Here is a 27,760-nt window from a genome sequence, read left to right as displayed (position 1 = left end):
TGATTTCACTTTTCTTTATAATTGCTATATAGAAAAAAAGTAGCTGTTCCAGTCCAGTTTAAATGAAGATGTAGATTTGAAGTATCTAACTGCAATATTCTCAGCTGAGGTAATTTGACATTCTCATTACATTTACTACATAACACAAAATTTACTTTGGTAAATATGTGGCTGCTGTCTTTTCAGAAATCAAACTGCCAAACTGTCCATAATTGGGTAAAAAAATTAAAATCAAAATCCAATATGGTAGGTCAATCCAGTTACAAATTTGCTAAGTTTTCCATGAAACATTACTATACTGGAGAAAAGGGATTCAAACAGCTCTTAAAGTAAGTACAACAAATAAAAAACCTTTGCTAGGTTTCAAGGCAATAAACAAAATTCACTATATGACCTCTATATAAATAAATGCAAAGAATTCTTGCATTATTTTGGTTGATTCTGTACAAGTTCACTAATTCGTTTTATTTAAATATAACTCTTACAACAATTTTATCCAGAACCTTAATGAAAATGAAGAAGGTTGACAGTTCTAATATAGAACTTGCACAACAGTTATCTTAACACTGACTTAACAAGGAGAGGCATATAAAAAGACATAGAAATGACACATTTTAAACTGAAGATGTTTTATCTCAGATTCACTATGAGGATGACTCTTATTCTTTAGTAAGCAACTTCATTCTTTACCTGTTCAACAAAGTGTACAAGTTATCACAGCAAAATTTACAGAATAATTGACTTTGGCCTTGGTTGTACAAAGACCTATTTACACATTTGAGATAAGCAAGCACCTTCCTCCCTTTTAATTCTATACATGTGTTCAAGCTTTAAGTCTATATTTGGGTCTACAAAATCTTGCAAGATAAAAATTCTCTCATATATACACCTTGGACCATTAGAGCACAGTGTCTTTATATATATGTGAAGGTCTCACCTGCTAAATTACCCATTCTTCACATGGATGTGCAGCCTCACTTCCACAGTTAACTCCTTGGTGCTGATGGGTTTGACTGCTGAAAACAGCTCTTAGTCTGGGGGGGGGGGGCAAACCAAATCATTGTGCAAAGAGATTAATGTGCCTCAAATTGCCCCCAAATGCAATCAAACTTGTAAATAAGAAATACATGTCCAAAAGTACATGAAATAAACACCATTAATTGGTTGTTTAGTTTATTTTTTTAGTCTGGTTCTTGAACATAGATGGCAGATCATTTTAACGGAAAAACAAATTTCAACACCAAAGAGTTAATACTGTCTATGCATATCTGAACAAACCAAGTATACCTAAGGTTTAAAAATCCTTTAATTTCTCTTGTGACAATCTAACAACAAGATAGATTTTTTTCTCAGTTAAATATTTAACCCACACCCAAAATGAATGCCTGCTATACAGAAGGCAATTATTCATTCCACCATTAGAATTTCTGAAGCACTGATAAGTTTGTAAGTACAAGAAAAGCAAGGTACAATTGCAATCAAATACATGACTTTTTACAGAAGGCCTCATTGTGGTAAATTATATACAACATAGTGTTCTCACTTTCCTTAAAGTGCTATCATCGTACTGATACAAGGTCATCTATTGTTTTAGGAGGTCTTTTAAAACAGCACCAGCACTGGCATCAGGGGACACTGGCAGTGGTGTAAAAGTAGGCAATGCATCAGAAATAGGTTTCATAAGCAGATGTCCAGAACTACTAGCTGGTGTTATGAGAGGCACTGCTGCAGATCGAGGTGCTAAAAATGGATTTGCATCTGGTCTTCTACCCACTCCTGAGACTGGAGAATCTGGAATATAGAAAAACCCAAACCAACAATGAAAACACTGTTTAAAAGCATTCCTAAATCTATCCAATTTTTCAGCATTTGTTCAGAGACATGTTCTAAAACTGCAACATGTAAGTCCTTGAAAATCTCCTAGCCATGGACTGTAGACACCTTCAAAGACTCTTATTGTCTCTGACTGCTCTCATAGAACCATAGAATCCTTTAGGTTGGAGAAGACTCTTAAAATCAAGTCCAACTGTTAATCCAGCAATGCCAAGTCCACCACCAAAACTCTGTAACAGCTCAAGCTACCCAGGAAAATGTGCACATCTGACAGGCAACATGAACACCCTTTGCAGTTCACTTCACCTTTGCAGTGCCAGACATGAAGGATCTGTCTCACTGACTCCAGCACTGTGCACAGGTGTAAGGGCACATGCACTACAGTGCAGAGCACAGGAAGGTTTCCCAACACATGGCACAGCTTCTCCAGGGTCAGCCCCATGAAAACCCCCATAAATAAACAGCACTTTGTAACAATCAACTACTTTGGGTGAATTGAAAGTGGGTTTTTTAGCATCTCTTGCTATCTCTGTACATACATATAATATCTAGGGGTTTGGTGTTCCGGGCTTTTTGTTTTAATTTTCTTTTGAGTTTACAGCTAAGTTTCAAACAAAGCAAGCTTCTGCAAACCAGCAGGCCTATATTAGGGTAAAGTCCTAAACATTTGTAAAAAGTTAGGTCCAAACTGGACTAGCTAAATTGAAGATTTGAATTTTAAATTATTTAAGACAAAAGTCCATTAATTTAACATGTGTAATACAAGCTGAACTGTTCTCTGTCTTAGAAAAAGTCAACACTTCTGCACAGCTTACAGAGATTTCATACCAGGCCATACACTTAACTGATTTTGTTTTGGTTCTCTCTGAGCAACCAGGTTCTACACACACCAGAGAGACGCTGCAAAATTGTATTACTTGCATTCCTCAGTCACTTCAACACAAGCTGATCAACAGGGATGCTGAAAATCAGAACTGGGTTCACTGCTACACTCTATGAAGTTGTCTACACAGCAACTGTTTGACTCTAACAGCTGCTGTTAAATCCTTCCTGTATCAAAGAGACTTTGGTTCCTCTAATCTTCTCTATTGAGAGGTTAGAAAGTGAGGTACAGATGCAATGGGAAGGAGAGACAGGAGAAGAATAAAAAAAAAAAAAGACAAAAGTAGGACATGGTTGGGGGGAAGAAATCAAGTTCTTAATTTACAAGTGAGGAAGCACAGAAGCATTAAAATTCTCTTGAAAATTCTACCCTTAGTTATGTTCTGTGTAAAGATTAGAATGTTACCTTGCATTTGACTGTTGGGTGGAGTACTGCTAGTTTTACCAGTTCCTGCTGCTCCTAAAGGTTTCATGTGATGAACAGAGAGCTTGGGTGGGGGAAGGCTTGGGGAAGATTCAGTTTCAAGGAATTTCACGAACAGTTCTGAAAAAGACTATAAGAAGCTACTAGTTATTATATTTCACTGATGCTCTAGTGAAAAGCACTAAGTCAAAAATACATATATACATAAAATAAAAAGCTGTCAAGTGCCCTGCAATCATTTTACTTGTACTTAGTACTAAGCAGTCCTCAGTGAGAGACAAATTTATTTTCAAAATACACTCTTTGTTGTTGTTTCACTAAGAGGCATTTATATAAAATTGATAAACTCTAAAGACAACAAACATACTTCTACCATGGTTCCATTATTGATTTAAGCCAGTTATTTCAAGAATTCCATGCTATTACTGACATTACAGTACTTCCTTAGTCTTTACTCAACCAATCTCTCCCTCAGAAACACATAAAACCCAATCTTTTCTCTTAAAGGCCCTGCATGCTTTATTTCATAAAGAATCTCAAATAAATGAAGCATGGAATTATTAAGATGTTGGTAGTATGACAAGATAAAATTTGGCTTAGTAAAGTCTGTCCTATTCACACAGAAGCATTAATTTTTCTCTTTTACTTCTACAGTTAATCAGACCACAGTCCTTTAGTGGCCTATGTGCCTGCACTATTTTAGGGAGAAAAAAACAATCCCTACAGTTCAAGATTATTTACAGAGATCCATTCTCAATATTTCTACCTCAACTGAGCAAAAAAACAGTCAATCCAAAAACTCCAATCCCTCAGTGCTTGGTCCTTGAGTATATTATTTACTGGCCTGCAAAATGGAAAGTTCCATAGATAAACTGCTCCTGTGGACCATGCTATGAGATCTGTTATTTTAAACTATTTGAAAACTTAAAATATAAGTTTTATATGCTGTACATAAGAGTCACTAGCTGCAGCAGCTGAAAAAGCTTCTCAATTTAAATTTAACGTACATATGGGAACACAATCATCAAAATACAATGTCATCATATTCTATACTGTTGAGAATTGTGTAATTCCACACTCTCACATACATTTAACTTCCAGCATTCATAGTTTGCAAGATGAAGTCCATACTGTGAGAGAGTGATGCCAGGAACCAGTGGAACAGTAATTGTCTTCTGTATTAGAAGACAAGATTTATCACTGTGTAATTTTCAATGTCTAAATATTTCCTTAGTGCAGGAAAAAACCTTTTGCCAAAGCAGTTGCACAAAACAATTAAGGCAAGATACAGCAGCACCAGTAAATGTAGCTCAATATACTGATGAGCCAAATATGCATATACTGAAGGGCATTAATATGCAATTCCCCATTTTTCCACTCAAACCAAGAGAATGAATGACTAATTCTTACACTATTAAAAATGTTCTGATGAGTTGGTCTCAGAGGTGTACTAGGAACACTCTTTGACCCAGCTCCTCCACCAAGCCAGCCAGTCACCCATCTTGTAACTCCTCTTTGCTCTTCAGATAGTAACTAGAGAAGTATTTAAGGAAAACAAAGTTAGGAAACAAAAAAAATAAAGCAGTACATAAAAGAAAGTGAATAAATACAAGATGCAATTCCATATAATGTGTCACTCTTAGAGATAAATGCAAATTTTTATTGTTGTCAAAACCATATTCTCCACCTCCCAAAGAGATGGCAGTCTAAAAACTTGCCTCTTTATTTAAAAACATAAGTCTCACATTTTCCACAATAACTACTGGTACATATATAACAGGCTTACTTTTCTGTAACTGATATATTACAGCTACTCTACACAACAGCACAAAATGCTTTCCTTTCTGCATCAGCATTCCTCAGCAAAATGAAATCTACCCTATTAAAACAACATTATCAAAAGATGAAGATCATCATATAAAAAACATTAAAAAGTCCCATATAAAAAAAGGTGAGATAAAAGAAGAAAAACACTTTCCCTACAAAATGTGCAGGGACATTTACCTCAGCAGCAAGTCATTCTACTTTCAGACAAGGATACTGGAAAAAAAAAAGAAATGAAAAAAAGGAAAAAGAGAAAAGAAAAAAAGAAAAAGAAAAAGAAAAAAAAAGTGCCCCATTTTCTGCAAAGTATTACCTGATCAAGTTCCTCCTTTTTCAGTCCCAAAATACTTCCCATCAACCTTAACACTTCAAGACGTTTATTTTTTGGAGTATGAAAATGACCAATGAAGAGATTTCTCATCAACAGTCTGCAGAATAAAAGAAGGTAGTTATACAAGCTGCTATTGTGTAACAGCTGACACGACAATATTGATGCATTTATTCCTCATACTCTTCCCTAATTTACAGTAATATAAATAAACACACCAAATACAAATAACTAAAGGGTACCTCACCAATTTCCTCTAAGTTATTTCTTACACAGTGTGGATTTGGACAGTAATAGCAATATTGTATGCAGTGAAGTGAAACTGAATGGTAATATGAGCTATTTGGATGTACATACTACAGTCAGAGAAAATCCTTGTTCTAAGATCTTGATTCAGCAGAGCATTTAAAAAGAAAGCTCTGTGTAGTCCCAAACCAAGGCATAATGAAGGGGGCAGGGGAGCCCATCTGCCTATCCCTGTTCCAGTTCTGCTGGGTAGAAAAGAAAAAAAAAAAAAAAAGGCACCAAGGAAGAGATTTACATGACATCCAGGTGATGCAGACACATGAAAAGGCTTGCTGTTCACACCCTGAACATTATAAAATATGCTCATTAAGAACTCCTATCTCCATTTGCAGAGCTGATGCTACAGAAGTGCACTTCTGCTTAAGAAACAAATCAGTGAGCCTAAGTCACATATCTATTGGTTTTACTAATCAAAATGACTATTTACGGCCACCAAGCAATTGAAAAATGTCAAAATAAGAGAAGTGTAATTACAAGGCAACATACAGAAGTACAATCCTCTACTACACCTGCAACTGCGAGTGCCACATCTGCACACTGAGAGGAATAAACCCAAAAACTTAGACCAAATCTTTCATTAAAGACTTACTTGTCCACTTTTCCTTCTGTGCTGTTCATAAGGTTCATTAATTTATTTTGCATATCTTCCAACATTTCTCTTCTGACCTCACCTATAAATGTAATGTCACAACATAAGAAACAAAAACTTTGAAACATTGTTGCAAAATTGATCAGTAATATATACCTTCATAAATAATTGCTATGGTGCTTTTAAATAAGAAACAAAACCAAAAAATCGATGTGATTTTTTTAAAAAAAGGTGTCAACTTAGTAAATCATTGCTATTTGAAACCACAAGCTGAAATCTCAGGAATGATACTCAAAGTTAAAGTACAGGACCACACATTCAATAAATACATTGCAGAGGGTCTGATGAACTGCTCTTTTCTATCTATATAATACAGAACTAGAAAGAAACTCTTCAGCAGCAAGGTCTGTAGTCCTGTGGTGGCAATCTTCTTCAGAATGACCAAATTCCATGGTGGCATTAGGTCTTTTTGATCTCTGCCCATAACCTCCAATATTATCCAAGCCCAGGTATTCTGTGTACCCTACCATCAAGTTGCTCCTTTGAAGCACCAAGGAGTTCCTCAGTTTCCCAGATGCATTATTTGCTAGCAGAGCAACATCAGGAGCTTGTTGAGGGTCTGCTCTGTTTGGACCCTTCCCACCCCTGTGACTGATGCAAGCCCTGGGAACAGCATGCTGGGACACACTAATGCACCATACAAACAGTGCTGTGCTTCAAAATTCAGTATACTAGCAAGAGAAGCAGACATATGCAAGATTACCCCTACTTTTGGGAAGAAAAACATGAATGGAAGAGATGAAATGCCACAGCTACCATGAACCAAAAACAAGACTGAGAGAAAAATGGCAAACACTTCAGTCAGGCATCATGGCCTGCAAGCTGAATAAGTAGGCCAGAATTATAAGTCAATGAACATGAGGTGGCCTAAGACCAGAAAGACAGCCAAAGTGTCATTTCTCACCAAACTGGGGTTCTGCAACATACTACCTCTGAAGCCTAATAAAAGTACAATTGAGCCTTATTCAAACACAAAAACCTGACAAATGTACTGTAAAATGGGCTGTCTGTGTGAAGACCAACTCTAATTACAGATATAAGCAGATGGGATGAACTTTCTCTCCTCTCTCCCTATGAGGTGTAATGCTTACCTCCAAATCCTTTGGAAAAACTGCTGGTCAACTTAGTTTTTAACAGTGTTTGGACTCATGTTAGTTAAAAATTCTTCATTAAAAAGCCACAAAAGATACACTTTTGTTTCATCTATCTTATAGTTAATTTCTAAAAAGCCTCAATATCTTTATAAGAAAAATTACTTCTATGAATTTTTGCAACCTTCAAATAATCTGTGGTGCATGGAAAGGGATTCCACTCATTTCCACAACTTTCAGTCTTTAAAAAGTACATGGCACAACTATGTTGACAAAACATGGCTCTCAATTAACTAATTAATTAACTCCATGAGAATTCACACAGATTTCATACATATACACATCAAAGAGCCAGTCTGTGAAATGGATGCAACCTACTATGCCCTGTTCTCCTGTACTCCACATCTTTATGCAAACATTTTACTTCACAAATATGAATTTTAAGGAGTACAGAATAGAACAACCTAATGTCATGCTGGGAAAGTTCTTATTCAAGAGTAAGCTCCTCATTCAAAGCAAGTTAAAACTAAAGGAAAACCTGTATTATACAACAATCTATCTTGCAACAACTACATCCATATGCATAAATTCCATTCCAATAATGTGACTGCTCTTCAGCACTTCTCTCTCAACACACCAGGGTGAGGCACAGGAGAATTAATCCATGGTTTCAAAGTTTACATTTACTTAAATTATGCTACTTTGTAAATAGGGTTAAATAGGACAACAATACTTGAAGGAAAAGATAGGCAATATGATTATAGAATGATAAAGCTGCAGGAGCATACACAGGTGAGTTGTTATTTGCATGTCCACAGAACAGAAGGGAATAGAGAATCATACTACCAATGCCACAAAAAGATAAACAAGCAGCATTTGAAAACAAATTTCAATTAAATTTTACACTGTTGCTATTTCTCTACAAAGCAAGACAATTTTGAGTTGCTTTCTCAATTTTTATTAATTTCATGTATTCCTTTATGATGGATCTTAAAACAAAAGTATTAATAATTTTAAAAAAATCAAAAGCGTTAATAATTTAAATTAAAATTGATATCAAAGAGGATCAACTTTTCAGGACCACTACACAGTGATTATGCAACTTCATCTTAAACATATTTTTTAAATGGAACATTTCCCTCTAAAATAGAATCCTATAGCTGAAAAGGACTTAAACATGTACTTGGGGTGTATGAAAAGACTAAGTAATAAAAAGGTCCTGAGCCAAAACTCAGCATGGACTGCTGTAAACCAGACATTTACAGTGTCCAATAATTTGTTAACCATTTATGGCAATCCAGAAAACTGCATCTGGTACATCTTATACTTTTCCATTAAAATCACTTCTTCTGCCAAAAAATCCATGAAGAAATCCTTCAAAAGATTTGGCTAAGAAAACTGTGTCTGGGAATGTATTTGGCCAATTTGCAGTAAGACATTTTATGTTTTCTTGTATAAATAGAGAATACGAAGTGTTATTTTTTCTTTCTATAAAAGTCATTATTTACCCTACAACAACATTAAAGTGCTGTTTCCTTTATGCAGCAATTCCATTTCAATTTTTTTATCAAGTGCTTTGCTTGCCAATACAACACTGCTTGATACTCAGTTTTCTCTGTGAGTTTAAATCCCTCCTGCTTTCTTAAGCAAGGTTTTAACAACAAAATAAACAGTAATGAAGAACTTCCCACTTAAAAGCAGTATTTGCCCATGCCAAAGTTAATTTCAATGCAGGACTTGTGAACTTTTGCTGTGAATATCTGTAGTGAGACATAGATATACAGATCAGTCAATTCAAAAACAGATCGGTAGTTGTACATTTTGTAGCAGTTTGAAATTTAATTGAGCTTATAAAATTCATATGTGAACTCAGGGAGCACATCTATGATGCCCACTTGGATGCCAAATTGGAGAGAAGTAAATTTAAGTAAGTACACATCCAAATATGTAGCAGAAAAGCAATAGACTGTTTTTTGTAGAGCTCTTGCTGGAATCTTGAAGATTTTCAAAGGAGATCTCACACCACCTATCTGTCATAAGCAAGAATGCTTCAAGAAAACATCACTTATTACAAGAGTAAGGCTTATGAGCATTCAAAAGGTATAGCAATAATAGCAATAATTAGCTGCATATGCTCAAAGCATGAGTTACCAGTGCACCCAGCAGAGATTGCAGTCACATCTGTGCAAGAGCTGCTGCCTCTTTGTCTTGTACCCACTGCACACCTTTACCTCACTGTGCTCTGTATCTATGCCAAATATGGTAGCTACTTTGGAAAATCTGACAACATTTAGCATTTCACCAACCTTTAAAATAGACACAGAGCTAATTCAAGTGTCTTGGTATTTACAGGGGAAAACCCCCAAAATCAAAAAAACTTCTACAGGGCTTTCTTTTGAGAAAGATGTCTAACAGAAGGTAAATATACTTTTTCATACTTGCTTTATAAGCAAGGAAGCCAGCAAAAAAATTCTGAGGCACAGAATTAGTCCCTCATAGGATATGAATTTTGGTAAGTTTCTAGGAATATTACATTATCTCCTCAGCTGTTGAAATATTTTAAGCAGAAATAAAAAAAAAATGTAGTTACCTTCTTTCTTAAGTTCTTCAATCTGCTCCTCTTTGATGTCAAGCTGCTCAGTAAGCCTGGATGCTGCATCCAGAGCAGCATTTGCCTCTTCTAAACTCTCCTAAATAGAGGGTAGGAAAGGAAAAAGAAAAAAAAAAAGAGAAGCAGGGAGATCACTATCACATTACCCTAATACCACACACATCATGCACAACAGATGAAGAGACTGCAATTACTTGTTCTTTCAAATAACTGGATTGTAAACATCCTCAGAAAACAGTGTCAGCAGAAAAATGCTATTTTGCTTGCTCAGTGAAGAATTACAATTTAGTTTCACAAGGCTCAATTTCATTATTCAGCCCACCTGCAGTGATACAACTTTTTCTTCTAGGTTTTCTGCTTTCTTCTTCCATTCTGCACTCTGTTTTTGGTGTCTCTCCAGCTCTGCTGAATACATAGCTTTTTCTTCTAAAGAATTAAAAATAAGAGACAAAACAAAACTATCTTAATTTACAACATGTAACTCTTCTTGGGATATGCAATTACAAAACCTCAGCATTTTCATATCTGGTCTTCATGAGATAGAGGTGGAATTCAAATTCCATAAATGTGATATTGATCGACAGTTTTCAGAGAATAGTTTTTTTCAAGTTTTTAATAGAGAACAGATTTTGAAATTCAGGCTATCAAAAAGGAAACGAGGTAATTACTACTTCAAAAGCACCAAAACATGGTAACTATCCAGCTGTAAAATACTTGTTGCAATCTTTGCTACTTCTGGACAAAGCTTACCCTGTTGGAACTGCTCTAGTACCATCTGCAGGTTGGCCAGAGACAGTGCATACTGCTTCACTTGGTCCTGGGAGATGGTCAGCTGCAGCATGGTTTCATCCCTCTGCTTGGACACTAGGTTTAACTGCTCTTGCAAAGATTCAACTTGCAGACTAGCCTGATGGCTTAATGAAAACAAGATGCATTACTTAAATAACAGAAGTTATCACAGTGAAAATTAAATCCCACCAAAAGACATCTTAGCAAAATTTTTGAGCTCAATTTACAAAAATTATGGTATTTCCCCCCCAATTCCTCTTTAAAAACAAACAAAACCAACCTAGAAAGAGATTTAAAAGAAGTCTGGCAACAAAATTTTGAAGATCAAAGAAAAAAATCCTCATGAACTTCTTTTGTTTGAAATGCATTTTAAAAAATCCTAGTTTTTGTTCATTATTATAACAGCATCTTTATAAAAAAAAAAATCTGTATCTTCCTAGTTGTCTGCTTCAATTACTAAGAATGAATAGGTCTTTCTGCTATGTTTTACTTTTAACCCCAGTCTCCAAGAACACAGTACATCTTCCTACTTACTAATGACTGAATGCTCCACTGAATTTCCCATTGTGCTAAAATATTCTAGCCTCCCAGATTCTGCTGCTCATGAGAAATTCAGTGCATCTTGCTCTACATGTTTACACTATGAAGAAGGAATTTCTCAGCAGTGTATACTTTCCATGGTATCAGGCACAAAGTACTAATGTGTAAGTGTCTCTAAAGCAATTCACAAGTCACGACAGTCACAGACAATGCACACTTGTGTACTGAAGAATATAAAATAAGACTCTTTCAAACTTTAACACACAGCTAAATTGATGGGTTAAGGGTTTTTTTTCTAGTTCTAAGCACTGTTGATGATGTAAGGTTTCAACAGTTGTTACTGAAAGGAGAAATACATTAAATTCTTGACAGTAGCCAAGTATATTTCAAATCACCCTCATGATTCTGAGTAACAAATGTTCCTATCTTTTTGTTTTTTCAAGTGCTTAGTATGCTACAGGATAGCAGCTCAGTATAATAGAGGCATGAGCATCAGTTTAGTTAACTGTGATATTTAAGACTACCTGGCATTCTCCACTGCAGTAGATGAGGATGCAAGTTTTTCTTCCAAAATCAAAACCTTTTTTCTTAGCTTGACCTCTCTGTCTTCTGCAGCTAAAGCCTCTCTGGTGTATGAGTCTTCCATTTCCAAAAGGTGATTCCTCAGCCTCTCCAGTTCCTGATTTAGGCGCTGCTCCTTCTCATGCAAATGCTGCACCTGTGTAGAACACACCTTAAGTTGCTTGGACTGCCACTTCATATTAAAAAAATTAAGTAAAAAATGTAACGCATATCTATTGAAGCACATTGCAAGTGTATTAATTTTAAATGCTTTTAACAAGTAACTGCTACTAAAATAACCCAAAAAATATTACAGATGTAATTTCTTACTTGTTTTTCATTTATTTCTTGCAACTATAAATGATTTGGTGGTACCTCACTCTGCAGAGCACTGCTCTCCATTTGCTTCTGTTTGAGTGCTACCATCACTTGGTCTCTCTCCTGCTGAAAAGTAACAGCCTTTTCCTGCATTGATTTAACTTCATTTAACAGCTGATTCAATTCTCCTGTCTTGCCCTGTTGAAGACATAAACAAATATTTCAAACATGGCCAACAATTTTACCTGAGGCATAGTCTTTGCCAGGAAGAGTGTAAAGATACAACTAATCTAACAAGGAACAGGGCAGGACATCTATGGCCCTGCAACACAGAAAAATATCCAGGAAGCATATTACTTTGAATCCATCTACTTTGAGGAGATAGTCATAAGTATCAATGTACATACCTGTTCTTTGTCTTTCAACAGCTTCTCAAAAGCAAGAGCTTTTTCCTTCATTGAGTGAGACTCAAACTCTTTCTCTTTCAGCATCATTGAAAATTGCATATTAGTCTCCTGAAGTGCACGGAATTCTGTTTCTTTTTCCCTGCACCTTGCAACTATTTTTTCATTTTCTTCTTTCAGTTTTCGAATATCCATTTCTAAAATTAAATTTCTTTCTTTTAGATTAGTTACAGCTTGCTTCAAAAGCTCATTTTCATTTTCTTTGTTACTAAGATTTTCACTCACGGAAAGTAACTGATCACTTTTAGATTTAATTAATATATCTTTTTCTCTTAGTGACTTCTGTAACACATCATGTTTTTCTTTGATCTGTCTCATCTCTGATTCAGTTCCTTCTTGACTCTTTCTTTCAATCTCTGATGCTGTAGCAACAGAATCAGATAATCGCTGATTGTTTTCCTGAAGAATCCTGATAGTTGAATCTTTTTCCTGTAACTTTTTTTTCAGTTGTTCCAACTCATTTTGAAGGAGTTTAGATTCCTCACTAAGTGCTTCAGGAGGACTGCATTGAACACCTGAAAGCTGTGAAACGGTGGCAGCTGTTGCCACAGATGGCGTTACCAAATCCAGTTTGCTCAGGAGAAGATCCTTAGTGCTATAAAGCTGTCCTATGCTGTGTTGAACTTGTGCTAATTCCTGGCTAAAACTTTTCAGCTTTTTCTCATTCTGTTCATAACTCTGAATCAAGCCATTATAATCTACCTGCAGCCTTGAAGTACTATCGCTTTCAACTGAAATTTGTGCTTGCAGCCTGTGCAACTCTTCCTGGAGGTGGGCTGACTCATGCTGCATGTTCTGGACCGTGGTTATTACCTGTTGTTTCCACTCCTCCATTTTCTTTACTTGCTGTTTCAGTTTATCACGTTCTTGCAGAAGTTCCTCAAACTGGTTACTGTTCACACCCCCTGCCCCATTATCAGCACCTGTACTGGATGTCTGCAAGACAGTCAATAAGGTTTGGCATTTTTGACTTAGGGCATCTATTTCAATGTCTTTTTCTCGGATGATACGGGATAGATTCTGAATAGTTTCTCTGGACATGTCTTGACTGCTGTTTTCAGATCTATTGGATAACCTTCGGTTCTCCTCCTGCAACCTCACCAGAGCTGCTTCTTTAGCAGCAACCATGTCCATGATATTACGATACTCTGTTTTTAACTGACTGTTCTCCCTTGTCTTTTCACTTAGAACTGCTAGTACTTGTTCTCTTTCCAGAACATAAGCTTGCAGCTGCTGCTGAAGGGAAAGAACATCCTGTCTGTAGGAAGCTGAGGAAACTCTAGCATTAAGAGCTTGTATTTCTAAATCTTTCTCTTGAATGATCCGAGTAAGTTTACCAACTTCATCCTTAGACAGCTGATCAATTTGCTGACTTAGAGAAACATTCTTTTCATTTAACAGCTTAATCTCCATCTCCCTTTCCTTGATACCTTTGACCAGTCTTTCAATTTCAGCTTTAGATAAGTCATGCTTTTCATTTCCATTTTCTCCATTAAGAGTCTGAACCTTGGTTTCCTGAAAAAGATCAGAAGCATCAGTCTGAATAATCTGTCTCTCTTTGTGCAACTGAGTTTTAATTTGTTCAATTGTTTTCTGCAAATTTTTGATTTCCTCATCTTTTTCTAAAAAGAGTCTTTCGTGTGTGACATTCATTTGCTGACACTGCAATTTGGACTCATCTATTTCCTTTCGCTGCTCCTGCAGTGACTGCTGAAGCTTCACTGTTGCTTGATTCTGATCTTCTATTGTTTTTTTGTGAACTTTTATTTCTTCTTCAAGATTATTCTTTATCACTTTTAACTGTGTTACCTCACTTTCAAGTTCAATAATAATATCTAAAGTTTTAGGCTCAACCACAGGTGTAGATCTACTTTGCTGATCCTTAAGCCGTTCAATTTCTTCTTTCAAATGGTTATTTTCTTCTTTCATGACTGCAAGACTTCTGTCTTTTTCCTCCAAGTTCTGTTTTAAGACATCCTGCTTTTTTGAAACTTTCATATATTCCTCAAGTTCCTGCTTCGCCTGTAAGGCTTGATTTTTGTATTTTTCAATGAATACCTCTTTCTCTTTTATGAGATCTGTCAACTGCTTTTGTCCTCCTAAGCTAGTAGTCAACATCTCCTTTGTTTCTTGATGGTCAAGTTCCATCTGCTCAATGGTCTTTTTAAGCTCAGCAAGCTTAAAGTCTTTCTCTTGATGAAGCTTCACCAGGCGCTCATGCTCGAGCTGCAGGGCACTGGTGTCCATACTTCGCGCCTTTGACAGATCCTCAATAGTTTTCTCATAATTACGTGCTTGTTCCAAAAGCCTCTTCTCTGTCTCGTTTAATTCACTCTCCAACTGCCTTTTCTCCATTTTCAAAGCCTCCACAAGAGTGTCTTTTTCCAAATGAACTTTCTTTTTCTCAGAAATGGCATCACTTAACTCCTGTTTTAGTTCTTCAATGGCTGCCATCAGCTTTCCATTTTCTATTCTGAGATTAGACAGCGATTTCTGTAGATCTTCATTTATTCGTTTGTTTTCTGAAACATCATTCTGTAGTTTTGCAATTTCTACTTCTCTGTCTTTCAGAATCAGATCTTGACAAGTGTGGTTAGATTCCTCATTACTTTTTTCTGTTAACTTGCTCAAGGATACACAAAGTTCCTCCTCTCTTTCTTTTAGTCTCTGCTGCAACTCTTCAATTTCTTTTTTACTCTGTGAATTACACTCATGGGCTTTCCTTAATTGTTCCTGAAAATCTTTAATATTGTCTTGTAGCTGCTGTTTAGTTATATGCAAATCATTAAGTGCATATGAACAGTGGCTTAGTTTTTCTTTCTGACTATCTAACTCTTTAATAGCTTTCATCTTCTCAGTTTCTAATTCTGATACCTTCTTCCTTTCACAATCTATGTCAAGTTTCAGCTGTTTGATGATACTATCAGTTTCTGTGTGTTGCTTCCACAGCTGCTCTTTCAATGTAATCATATGCTAGAAATGAACACAAACCAGAATTCATTAGGGGAGCAAAAGCAGCTGAACTATGCATTTCATTCACTTCTATCCTCTCAACAATAAAAAAACATTGAGAGGAAAACAATGTCTCTTAGTTACCAACATAAGTAGGATCAACTAGTCAGTGCTAAATTAATTAAAACCAAGTCAAATAAGAACAGATTACATTACACTACCAAAAAAAAAGAAAAAAAACCCAACACCACCCTTAAAAGAACCATAACTGCCTAAATGAAGAAATAAAAAAAGACTTGTTTAAAAAAAAAGAACTGTCAGAATTTGTCAAGACATGTGGAATTCAGCAAACATCCACTGCTAAAAAAGGGTGGCATTACAACTTAAGTTATCTGTATATTCTATTTTCAACTTTTTGTTTCAACTTTTTGTTTCATTTCATAGGTGATTCATTGGTAAATCAATAAAATTGAAAACACATGGCTTGCAGCTCAAATTACAGGTCAAATATTCTGGAACTCTGACAAAGAGGTATAATTATATATAATTGGTGGCTTTTTTATTTCACGAATGCTCACATTATAAAGAACTTGCAATAAAGTAACTTAAATATCCAACATAATTAAAAATCCAAAAGGAAAAAGTTTCAAAAATCATTGTAATGCACAATATCACAAGACAGATCAGAATATTATCAGGATAAATTTCATAAGAAATGTTGCAATGAAAAATCAAGGACTATTTAACTGGACTTCATAAAGTAACATCTCTTATGGATAGCTGACATGCCATTATTTCTTTTTTGTCTATAACAAGTGGGTTTTACTTGCACTTCTGAATTTCACATTGAGATGGTAGATAGAGAGAAATACTGGCCCCAAGTATTTGTTTTTTAGGCCTCAAAAGATAACTTATATTTCCCTGCTATCTATGTTCAAAGATCAACTTAAAAGACAAACATACACACACAGAACTCAAAACATTTATCCAGCAGTTCAGTAACTAGTTGCAGTATTTATTACCTGAGTAGCTTCTTGATTCTGCTTGTCTAGTTCTTCCAACTCTGCTATTAATGTTTCTCTTTCAGCAATACTTTCATCTAATTCATGTTCTTTCCTTTCCAAATCTTGTCTTAACTGATTTATTTCTGAATTCTGATCCTCTGTATTCGAAGAAAGAATATTCTCATGTTTATGTTGTGCACTTGTCAGTTCCTTCTCAAGTCCCTCAAAATAAAAAAAAAGTAAATATCAGACTTTATCTTGCTGAAATTACATTAGAACTCTAAGCCTGAATAAACACTACCCCAGTTAAAATTTTTTTGTTGCGAAGTATTTCTCTCTACCATTCACACATACATATTTATTTCTTCATCATTTGGTTTAAGTGCATAAATTTCTGCAAAAAAGCCATGGTATGGTAAGAAGTTATAATCACCTCTGAGGTATGAATTGACAGCTGGGATAAATTATTATAATTGCAAGAGCCACCCTAAACACAGCCAGGCTGCATAGTGAGACAGAAGTTTTAATCACAGGCATCTAAACAACATCATTATGAACAATGCTATGGGAACTCTTGAATGCATGCGAAACACAGAAAAACTCAGTTGAAAAATGCTACTGGATAAAAGTAAAACAAACCAAATCTCTCAAGTCTAAGAGTTCATAAAGGACCAAGACAACACCACCAAGAACTAAAGGTGTGATATGTTCCACTGCTTCGCTTCATCAGTAAGATGAAATGCATTATTATGAGTACTACACAGAAGAGAAATATTTCACAACTGGTAAGTGCTAAAACTGAAACATGCTAAAGCAGAAGTGAAAAATTACATATTTTACAGAATGTACTGTTAGTACATTGAAAATGTATGTTACAGCTTTCTAGGCAATAATGACATGGGTAGAACTTGAATGGTTTTCTTATAGAATACACTGTGGAGTTTCACAAGCAAAAATGTATTGTTTCTATAAATTCCACATATAATTACAGAACTAAACTACAATTACTTCCTTTTATATTACATTGATATTTATGTAGAAATGCAAATGTTAAAAAAAAAAGAAAAAAACAATTTAGAAATTGCTTTACCTGATTTAAACTGGAAAGTCTTGCTATTTCATTTTCTGCTTCTATAAAGGAAAATGAAATCCAATAGATAATTTACTACTTTTCAAACAACTATGAAACAAAAACATTCTCCCACCTTGCTGAAACAGAACTCTGCTGCTCAAAGAGGATAATTTCACAGCATTTTGTGATGACAAGCATGAGTGCCATAAAACACTCAAACATACCATCAGTCACCACCTCAAAGCAGATTATTACTTTCACAACTCATCCCACATTAGGGGGACTTTGGCACTAGAGTTCATCAGTTATGAAATATTACAACATTTTGAACCTACAGATATGTTTCTTAAACAGGGATGTTAGTGTTTCCTTAAGGAGAAGATATTAGCAACTGAGTGTATTTATACACACACACAAAAAATGTACTTTTTGAATTTAAACAAACAACTTCTATTGAGGCTTACTTACTTTTAAAGACAAAAACTCCTACCAAACAGTTGGCAGACATGATTACTTCCCTAATCAGAAGCCCCTATGACAACCACAGTAGTCCTAACACGATTCTCTTTTCTGTTTCATCCTACTTCAATGGACAATGCTTTTCTAGAACAGCAATACTTTAAAGGTACATATTCTCATATTCAGTTTTAAATTCATAAAATAAATTTTGAGTTTTAGAAGTGAAAACTTCTGAAAATATACTAGAAATAAAAAAATAATAGTAAAAAAATCATAGTCTTAGTACCTAACAATGCTTGCTGTAGGCTGACAACATCTTGTGGTAGAGATGTCTTTGACTGGGGCTGCTTCTGTTCTTCCAGGAGAGCACCTTGCTCTGCCACAGACCTTTGAAGTGCATCAAAGTCAGATTTCAGCTTTTCATAATCTTGTGCTATTTGGATTTTTTCTAGCTTTGCAAATTCTTGCTCTTTCAGAAGATTCTTGTTTTCTGCTTTGGCAGAAGATAATTGGTGATTTAATTTTCTTATTTCTTCCTCTAGGTCCTTTACAACCCGCAATTCTTCCACCTGTCCTCCATCTGGACTCTGAGCTTTTCTTTTCTGTTCAGTAATTTTAGAGTCATCCATGGCATCAGTGCTCACACCATCTAAAAGACAAAAGAGATTGTTTGCATTATTAACCAAAACCATCACTCTAGATCTTCTACTTCTTTTCTTTCACCTCTTCTTCAGACAGAGGGAGATAGACAAAAAGAAAGACAGGTCATCATTAACAGAAAGCTTGGTTAAATAGGTTTAACATTTGAAGCTGTGCTACACACATTACTGGTAGGACAAGGAGCTTATTGAATACTTTCACATGCATGGCTCAAGACAATTTTAAATATAAGTGTTGCAAGACACATATATATTTAGTTTGCAATTTAGAATGTACTTGATCCCCTCTTGGTGAGGAGATGAGAATCTAATTTATCAGGATTTGGAATCTCTCAATTTTCTAAGAATAATTTATCAAATCCCATCTAATTCAGATTGATGCAAAATCCATATATAATTTAATTAATTACATTTCTAAGGTTTGCCAAATAGCTGTTACAGAGAAAAATTCCCTCCAAATAATTTGCTAAATGACGCACAAAGGTTTTCAACTGAAGAAAAATGTTTTTCAGAATTAACCTTTTTGCAGATCCATCATACTCTCACACTATACTGACATTCATATTTCTGTACAATCTTCTATAATTTCCAGATTTGTCAGACAGTACAAAAAGGCATCATCAGAAGAGTGCAGAAAAAAAAAAGTTAAATGAAAGCACACTACTTGTGAATTCACTTTTGTGTCAGCTCAAACCCTGCCCCTGCCCTAGTCCCTATTATGTTGTCAGACAGAATGACCAAAATAAAAATAAAAAATATTCTAGTTCTTCAAAAGCCACTAGCAGTATTTATTTTGCAGATAAGTGGTGATGTAAAAGATAAGGGACTTCTGCCTTCAACTTCCTTGTATTAGTCCTGCTGGTGGTGTATGTATGTGAAGTGAAAAAACCTGTTATATCTTAACAGGCATCTGATTTTAAGAAATAAATTCCCTATCAGTACTACCTTTAAAGTTAGACAAGCTGTAAAAAAAAACCTTCCCTTCTTTCCAAGAAGGGAATAGATCTCTTGTTCCAAAAGGAGAATATACTCTCTAGAAGTTCAAATTTTTCCAGGTAAATACAGAGGTTTAGAGGTAAAGCTTATGTATTTGTACAAAGAAGCCTCTTGAGGAAACCTAACTGGCATGACTATATCTAGGGAGGATGAAGCACTTACAGGGCAACAAAAAGTTATTTGTAGGAACTCCTGAGCTTCTGCATTATAGTCATGCCACACACTAAGGTGTGGTCCTTGCAGCAATCATAGAATCACAGCATAGTTTGGGTTGGAAGGGCCTTTAGAACATCTCATTTCAACACCTGCATCATCATGGGCAGCAAGGCCACCTGCTAGATCAGGTTGCTCAAGGTCCTTTCCAATCTGGCCACAAACACTTCCAGAAATGGGGCATCCACAACTTCTCTAGGCAACTTGTTCCACTGTCTCACCAGCCAGTCTTTGAGCTTTTGTCAAGTAACCCCACTGGCACATAGTTCTCCAATTCTCCCAAAAGTTATTTTTTTGTCCTGTAACTTTGTTATCTTCAATTCAGTATGTCTTATCCTTACCTATAATCAGTTTAAGTTAAAAAAAGAACCCAGAAAGTGCAAAATTCAGAGCACAACAATTGGTATGTATGCAAAATGACCCTTCAGATTGATACATTCCACAGATGAAATGCTATCATTCCAGTGCTCAAGCCAACCAGAGTGAATAAAAGACACGGGACACGTGTCTTAAACATGAAGCTGAACTGAAATTCAAATTTAAATTTAAATTCTAAACATCATGTATTTGATATATATTGTACTGGCACATGCATATTCAGCATTTTAACCCAAATCCAGCCCACATAGAATAAACAGAAAGCATGTGGTGACAGAGACCTTGCTGTAAGCGATTCTCAAGTTCCTCAATTCGCTCCTCATATTCGCGCAGCTCTTCTCGGTGCCGACGACTTAACTCTACTAACTTCTGTCTGTGGGCATCCTGCAGCACTGACAGCTCATGCTGATGTTCATCTATTTCTTGACTTAAATTCTGTTTCAGCTCCTAAAAATATCATTAGAGAAACAAAATGGCAAAACACAGCACAGTGTCTTCTTATGTAAGAAATACTACAATACAAAAGAAAGAAGTTTCCCCCGGTCTAATTCAAGGATTTATTGAAGGATTTCTCACAGAAGTCAGGTTATTTGATCTTTGTTGATTGGGATTTTTTAAACACGTGGAAAGAAATTCCTTTAAAAAATATATTTACACAAATAGTATGCTCTCCACAAGAGCAAATACTAAACTAATGTAAATCAATTACAAGTCTTACATACAAAGTGGATACACTAGAATGCATTTTTAGTAACTTTCTAAGATGACATGTAAAAGCCAAATTTTACACCTTCAACAAAAAAAGGCAACATGTTTCTGAGAAGGGAGAAAATATTGTATATCTAAAATACAGTTTCATAGCTGATCAACAGCTTCACAAGTGATTTGCCCTTGTAAATACTAATGTCACTGTTTCAAGCCAACATACTGTAATTATCAAATCATACAAACACCCTTTCTCAGAGCAACTGTTTTAAAATATTGTACAGCTGAATGAAGGGTTGCTATGCTACTACATGCCCCCATGCATTTTTAATGATGTTATAACAGTGTTAGTTAAAATATTTACAAGTCATGTGCAAAACCATACACCATTTACACCATATGCAAAACCATCAAGAGTAAAGCACAAGTTTGTCATCTTACCTTAACAACATTTTGTAGTTTGCATATTTCACTTTGTTCAGCATCATTTGTGCCTTGCACTTTGGAAGACTAAAAAAACCCAAACCACATATCCATATGAAAAATATGATAAATACATATAAATACATATGATAAATACAATACACTTTTTATCAAAGTGGTTCCTCAATTGATACTCAAAAATAGAAAACAACAAATCTAACATGCAGCAAAATAAAAATCCCCTGTAATTCTGTATTTAAAAAAATACATTTTAATGGAAATATTTTAATTTTTCATGGATTTTATTACTACATTATTACATATAATGGGTAAAAATTTGGAGTGGGGGTGTTATTGCTCATAGTAAGACAACAGGGCTGCTTAGTTTTGAGTATTTTCACATGGGAAAAGTATATCTCTGAAATCAGGCTATACCTGAAAAATGGTAACTCACAGCAGCAGCAGCTTGAAAGATTATATTTATTTTTGTCTCAACAGACCATGAATTATAACTGACATACCAAGGACTGGGAGAAGAGAAAGTATAAAAGCATTCAATTATCCAACCACTACTTTGAACAGTACTGTGCTAGCAATAAAAATTATTGACATAGCCAAGAGGAAGAGAAGTATTTTTTGAAAGGCTGAACAGCAATGAAACCCTGAAGAGCCATTCTAGGTGAATGTTCATTAAATCCTTTACCTAACTTGACAAATCATGCATAAAAGCATAGGAAAAAAGCATTTGGAAGTTAGTCACTGAATGTGTTCTTAGTGATGTGACAGCAAAAAAGGTTTCAGCTTTACCATCACAACATGTTGCTTCTAGACTTGCAAAAATCCACCAAGTGCAATGCAAACAATAATTTGGAGTGGAGAGAGAAGGACAGTGTGGAAGAGAAACCACTCACCACTGCAATCTGCTTCCAGTGGTCAACCTCAGATTCCAGCCTGGAAACTTCATTGGACAATCTGTTTATTTCTTGTTGTGACCAGATTATATCTCCAAAATCCATGTCATCTCCCTTAAAACCTGAGGAATGTCTGACCTCTGGAACATAGGAGGCTGATGCAGTGGCTGCTGGCAAAACACCAGCTCCCAGCTGAGCTGTCTGTACTTTCTGCAGCTGTTCCTGTAGTGCATTCTGTCTGGCTTTTAGATGGCTGATTTCCACCTGGATATACAAGATAAAATGCATTGTTTGAATAAGAAGAATATCAAAATACACTCTACCCTTTGTGGCCTTATGAAATGTAAACTAAACAACACCCCCATCACAAATAACTGATCACTTTCACTAAAAAAAAGAAAAAAAAACTCCAAAAATTTTCATAATGGAGGAAAAAAAACCACCCTGAGCTCAAGTGTTATGAAGTACCTCAAACAAAGACATGGGTTTTTTAGCAGCAAAGGTACACAAGCAGTACAGCAATATCCAGGCTAACCAGTTATACAAAAAAAAATATAAAAGAGAGTATTCAGATATGAAAGTTAAGCAATATTTGATGATTTCTAGTTATTTTTATTACATGTGATTTCTTTTATGCTTAACAACTCAATGTAGTGGAAACTTACTTTTTTACAATAAAGAGAAATCAGCTTCATGTAATTTTCTTGTAACAACTCTGTTACTGTATTTAACAACAAGAATTTCATACATCTCATAGTTCTGCTTCCTCTAGTTCCCACATGAATTTGTGAACAAATGAGAAATGAAACTCCTTTATGTGAAAATTTCAGCATACTGGCAACTTTCTTCATTTAGGTCTAGGAAATCTCATACAATAGCCTATAAAGCTGATGCTTCCATCACGAAGGGACATTTCATGAATTTTGAAAGCTAGCTCTGTTCTCTTTAATTGTATATGTTAAGATAAATAATGATGCCTAATAAATGTTAAGATAAATAATGATACCTAAAGACAAAACAATTGTTTCAAATGGGAATTTGTTCCTGTTGCCTTCTTTTAAAGTAACAGAATCAGAAATAGAAAGCAGCAGAGTGTCTGTTCTCACAGGGATCCCAGAAACAACAGAAATTCTGACAGCTGCACGACATTCCCTGAGTGTTTTCTCTTGTCTCAATTATCTCCTGGCAGCTTGGCTTACATTACAGGATTTGATGAAATATGTCTTAGTCTACATTAACAAACCAAGAAGCTACAGCTGTGACCAGTATTTCCACTGGAAGAGAACAGACACTAGAACAAAGGCATTAAACAGCAACAGGTAAGTTTATTGGACATACTGAGAAATTTTACTCTGTGTCTTACCTCCTTCTGTTGAAGCTGATTGCGGTACTCGATAGACAACTGCTTTATTTGCAGCTCTGCTGCTTCATGCTTTTCTTCTAAGTCACTACAGACTTTTTTCAGTCTATCATTCTAGCAAAAATGAGAAATGAGTGTTGGTAAACTTAGAACAGTCCTTAAATAATCAGAAAAACACAAAGTTACTGGACAGCAAAGAAGTTAAATTGGTTCTCATGCTACTTCATTCAAAACACACAGTAACAGCAATGTGTGGGCCCCAAATGACGGTTATGTCCAAGCTTTCCATTTTTATATGGCATGGACTCCAGCTCACTTCCAGAAAAAAGGGCTGCCATGACCAGAGATAAATGCCAAGAATTAAAAAAGTCAGGACTGAGTCACATCTTAGCAAGATCCACAGGTAGAATTTAAGAACAGTCACAAACCACAAACTGGAGCGAGTATCCAGTGTTTTCTCTCTGACCTCAGGCAAGAGCAGATGGCAAGAAACTAGAAAGAGGACAAGCAGGAACAGTTATGTCCCCAAAATAGTACCTTAACTTCACAATCCTCTTGAGGCCTGAAGGTATACATGAAAGTTGTTTATTTAGAGACATAAAGAAAGTCACAAGACCAACAAGTCCTATTCAAGAGCACAGAAAGTCACTTTCCATGAGGGTACATGAGATTTTGAAGTGGTTTTGGAGAGGCACGAGCAGCCTATGTGAGAATGCTCAAACAGCAGGACAACAGAGAGAGAACAGGACCAGGGAAAATGCCCCCTCTTTTCAGAGCCAAGCCTACTGCTGCAGACCAAGTCCTCCTGACAGGGCAGGAACAGTCACAGTCAGCAAAAGATGAAAACTTGCAGCACATGCATAGCCCAATAAACATGTCTGTCCCTAAATAAAATGTGTGTTCCAAACTGTGATGGCAGTTTGGCACAAAACCAGAGTCACATTCTAACATCACTGTCACCCTTGTTCCTGGATTTACCCAGGATATTTCAGTGCAATATTTCAACTTCATGCAAAACAAATCATAACCACTGCATTTAATTACAAAATAATGATCCAAAATTTCTTACTTCAAGCTTTTGTGCTGCATTAATACTTTCTATTTCTCTGAGTCTAGAATTGGACACATGGAGTTCTGTTGCTGCATCTGAAAGAAAGTGAAAATTTTCATTTTAATTACAATCCTTTCAATCTGTTAAGACCACTTCTTCATACATATCTTACTTCAGACTACTTTTATGTTCATCCCTAGGTAAATATCAAAAGCTGTTTTTTATCAGAACACTGTAAGAATTATTTTTCAGACAGTCTTTCTGCATCTAATCTAGTTCATTCATATTTAGGCCTTAAATGAAATCAAAACCCTAACAGATTAGTATAAACTTTAAAGTAAGGGAGATAAAGATGTTTTACTTGACTATCTTGTGTCCCTGAATCTGCTTCTCATTTCAGACTTGTTCCTGACCTAAGAGCTGTGTTTCTCTGTAATGCCACGCAAAGCTTCATAACAAGTATTAATTCCATTAAATACACATAACAGTGACTGAACTTTCAGAAGAAAAATCAAACCACCCACACCCAACAAAACATCAGTCCCATAAGGCTCACTGTCTCTAAAAAGGGGATACATCTACCATCCCAGTTTATCCAACAGAAAAAGCATGTAATTCCAGATACATTTTAATGATCAATCTTCCTTAAGTTGACTATGTTTACTTCTCCCATGTCCCACCTTTAATGGACAGAAACACCACATTTCCTTTCAGCAATGAGAAATCATCCTGAATTGACTGTAAAGCAACCTTGACAATACTTCAAAATCTGAAATTGTACTAATTTCCAAGTAAATACTGAATTTCATAATTTCTCATGTGCTGTTTAAAACTGAGACAGCTCAAGCACTGCAGAGGAAACAATCTACACATGAAAACTGTGAAATGGAAGAAGTGCAAGTCCATAATCCACAAACAAGTGATGGGAGTCAAAACACTGAATGTAAAGGATAATATTAAAACCTAGCAAATTTTGACCAATTAAGAAATTAAAAAAACCCAGACTGTAAGGAGCTACTTGAAAAGTGTTGTTAAGGCCACATATTATTTAAAGGTTTTTACAGAAGAGTACTTGGATGGCACTAGATTTTTTACACCCTGGAGTCCAGTCAGCCATATGAATGTACTGCCCTGGAATTTTTAGGAGACTGAAGTTGTTCACAGCAGGATCCAGCAGTGAAGCACACCTGGACCTAACTACTAAACTTCTGTACATCTCTCTTACACAAACTCGTACACCAATGTGAATTCACAATTTATCCTTCAAAAAGCAAAACAAACACTCTAGATGACTGCCCAGCTCAGGAAAATAAAATATTTTTTCACAATGCTTCATAGATGAGAGACTGTAAACTAAGCAGAATTGCTTAATTTCACATTTAACATGACTATGCAGAAGTCTTTGCTGTATTTTATAGTTTCTATTCTTAATACTGTTTTGAGAAAGCTAACTTTTAAAATAATTTATAGTTACACGATAGTAATACTAGTGATATATAAAATTTTTTTCAAAAAAACCCAAAAGTCATTACAAAAAAATATGAAGAAAATATTCTATTCCAGAACAGATTCACTATTGGTTTATAGTATATCCTACTCTGATGTCTCTGGTTTTTTTTGGGTTTTTTTTTTTTTTTTTCTGTTTTGTTTTTTTCCCCTCTAAATTTCTGTTTTATCGTTGTAGCCTCTAATCCTTACAAAGCAAGGTTCTCCTGCTTGGCTATAGGGGAATTGCAGAACCCGACAGGTTTCTCTGGGCACAACTGAAATATAAACAAAACACTGACAAACACTGAACCTTTGCCTCTGTGACACGTCACACTTAGATCACACCAGTGGCAAAACAACCTCTGTACTACAACTGTGCAGTTTTATGGAACCGGTGTAAAAGCAGCTAATTAACTGAGAGTTTATCTAAACTAAGCCAACAGAAAGGAAATAGAGTGTTGTCTGAGTGCTGTCATTCCGGAGCAACATAATAACACTTCACGCAATTCAGAAACCTCTCAATAATAAGCCTAAAACGGGTTCACATCTGCTATTAGAGCCTGGGACTATATTTGTGTATTCTCCAGATCCTGAGACCATGAGAGCGGAGTGAAAACAAAAACAAAGGCAGCAAAGGCAGCAGCATTCGCGAAAGGCACCAAGCGGCGACCGGCTCCCTCCGGGCCGGTGCGGACAGCGCAGGCCCCGCCGCGGTCGGTGCGGAGGGGACCGGCGGCCGGAGGAGGAGGAGGAAGAGCTCCCTCAAGGAACCAGGCCCATCCCAAGCCCCCCTTACCGCCCACTTCCTCCGCGCCTTCCAGAAGGATGTCCTTGGTGAAGCTGGAGATCTGCCCGGTGAGCGAGGACAGGCTGTCGCCCACCTGCCCCAGGGACTGGCCCAGCCCCGAGCCCAGCCCGCCCAGCCACGACGCCATCGCGGCTGCGGGGGCTCCGGGCCTCGCTCGGCCCTGCCGGGCGGCCCCTGCAGCCGCTGCCCGGGCCAAGGGGCCGCCTCCGCCTCCCTGCTCCTCGCTACTGCGGGTCGCGGCTCCTGCTCCGAGCTCAGCACACCGGGCTCGGCAACTCGTCCGTCAAAGCCGTGCACATCCTGCCAGCTCCTCCGGCTCAGCAGCTTCTCCCGGCTTGTCTTGTTTTGTCTTGTCCCGTCCTGGCTCAGCGACTCCTCCCGGCGGCTCCGGCCGCTGCCACCTCAACGGCCGCCATGACACCCCTCCCAAACACCATCGAGAGCGGCGGCCCGGCCAGAGCGCCGCCTCGGAGGCGGATATGGCGTGGGCGGGAGCAGGGGATGCCGGGATAGCGGCGTGGAGCGCCGTGTGATTATCGGGAACTCGCCCGACCGGGTGGATCTGGGCCATGGGCAAAACAGTGCGCTGTGCACCAGATGAGGCACGATTTGTGTTTGAGTATTTGTTCTCACAACACACACAAGATCCTGGAGACCCGGC

The 27,760-nt window shown here is 36.6% G+C and overlaps 1 protein-coding gene across 1 annotated transcript; it reads right to left on the bottom strand.

Moving 5' to 3' along the window:
* TRIP11 (thyroid hormone receptor interactor 11) lies at positions 1-27,581 on the bottom strand. Its single transcript, XM_074542456.1, has 20 exons — positions 27,088-27,581; positions 24,822-24,898; positions 23,756-23,866; positions 22,393-22,656; positions 21,500-21,568; positions 20,635-20,800; positions 18,394-18,756; positions 17,667-17,707; positions 16,595-16,798; positions 12,564-15,593; positions 12,214-12,354; positions 11,802-11,995; positions 10,699-10,862; positions 10,271-10,374; positions 9,928-10,027; positions 6,187-6,268; positions 5,277-5,391; positions 4,550-4,672; positions 3,122-3,269; positions 1-1,791 (listed from the first exon to the last, which is right to left on the bottom strand). Exons 1-20 carry the CDS (start codon positions 27,224-27,226, stop codon positions 1,583-1,585), a joined length of 5,844 nt encoding a protein of 1,947 aa, XP_074398557.1. The 5' UTR covers positions 27,227-27,581; the 3' UTR covers positions 1-1,582.
* Positions 27,582-27,760: the final 179 nt, after the last annotated feature.

Source organism: Zonotrichia albicollis, chromosome 6, assembly GCF_047830755.1.
Source record: "Zonotrichia albicollis isolate bZonAlb1 chromosome 6, bZonAlb1.hap1, whole genome shotgun sequence".
Classification (NCBI taxonomy): Eukaryota; Metazoa; Chordata; class Aves; order Passeriformes; family Passerellidae; genus Zonotrichia; species Zonotrichia albicollis.
Note: the sequence above shows the minus strand (reverse complement) of the source record. Positions and strands in the feature narration are given on the sequence as shown.

Excerpts from the sequence above, each read along its gene's own strand:
- TRIP11 (XM_074542456.1), bottom strand. The coding sequence starts at position 27,226 with ATGGCGTCGTGGCTGGGCGGGCTGGGCTCGGGGCTGGGCCAGTCCCTG. Across the intron at positions 17,708-18,393 it reads CCTACAGCAAGCATTGTTAG|AAGCAGAAAATGAAATAGCA; the intron begins GTACTAAGACTA and ends TTTCCTTTATAG. Across the intron at positions 15,594-16,594 it reads AGAATCAAGAAGCTACTCAG|CATATGATTACATTGAAAGA; the intron begins GTAATAAATACT and ends GTTCATTTCTAG.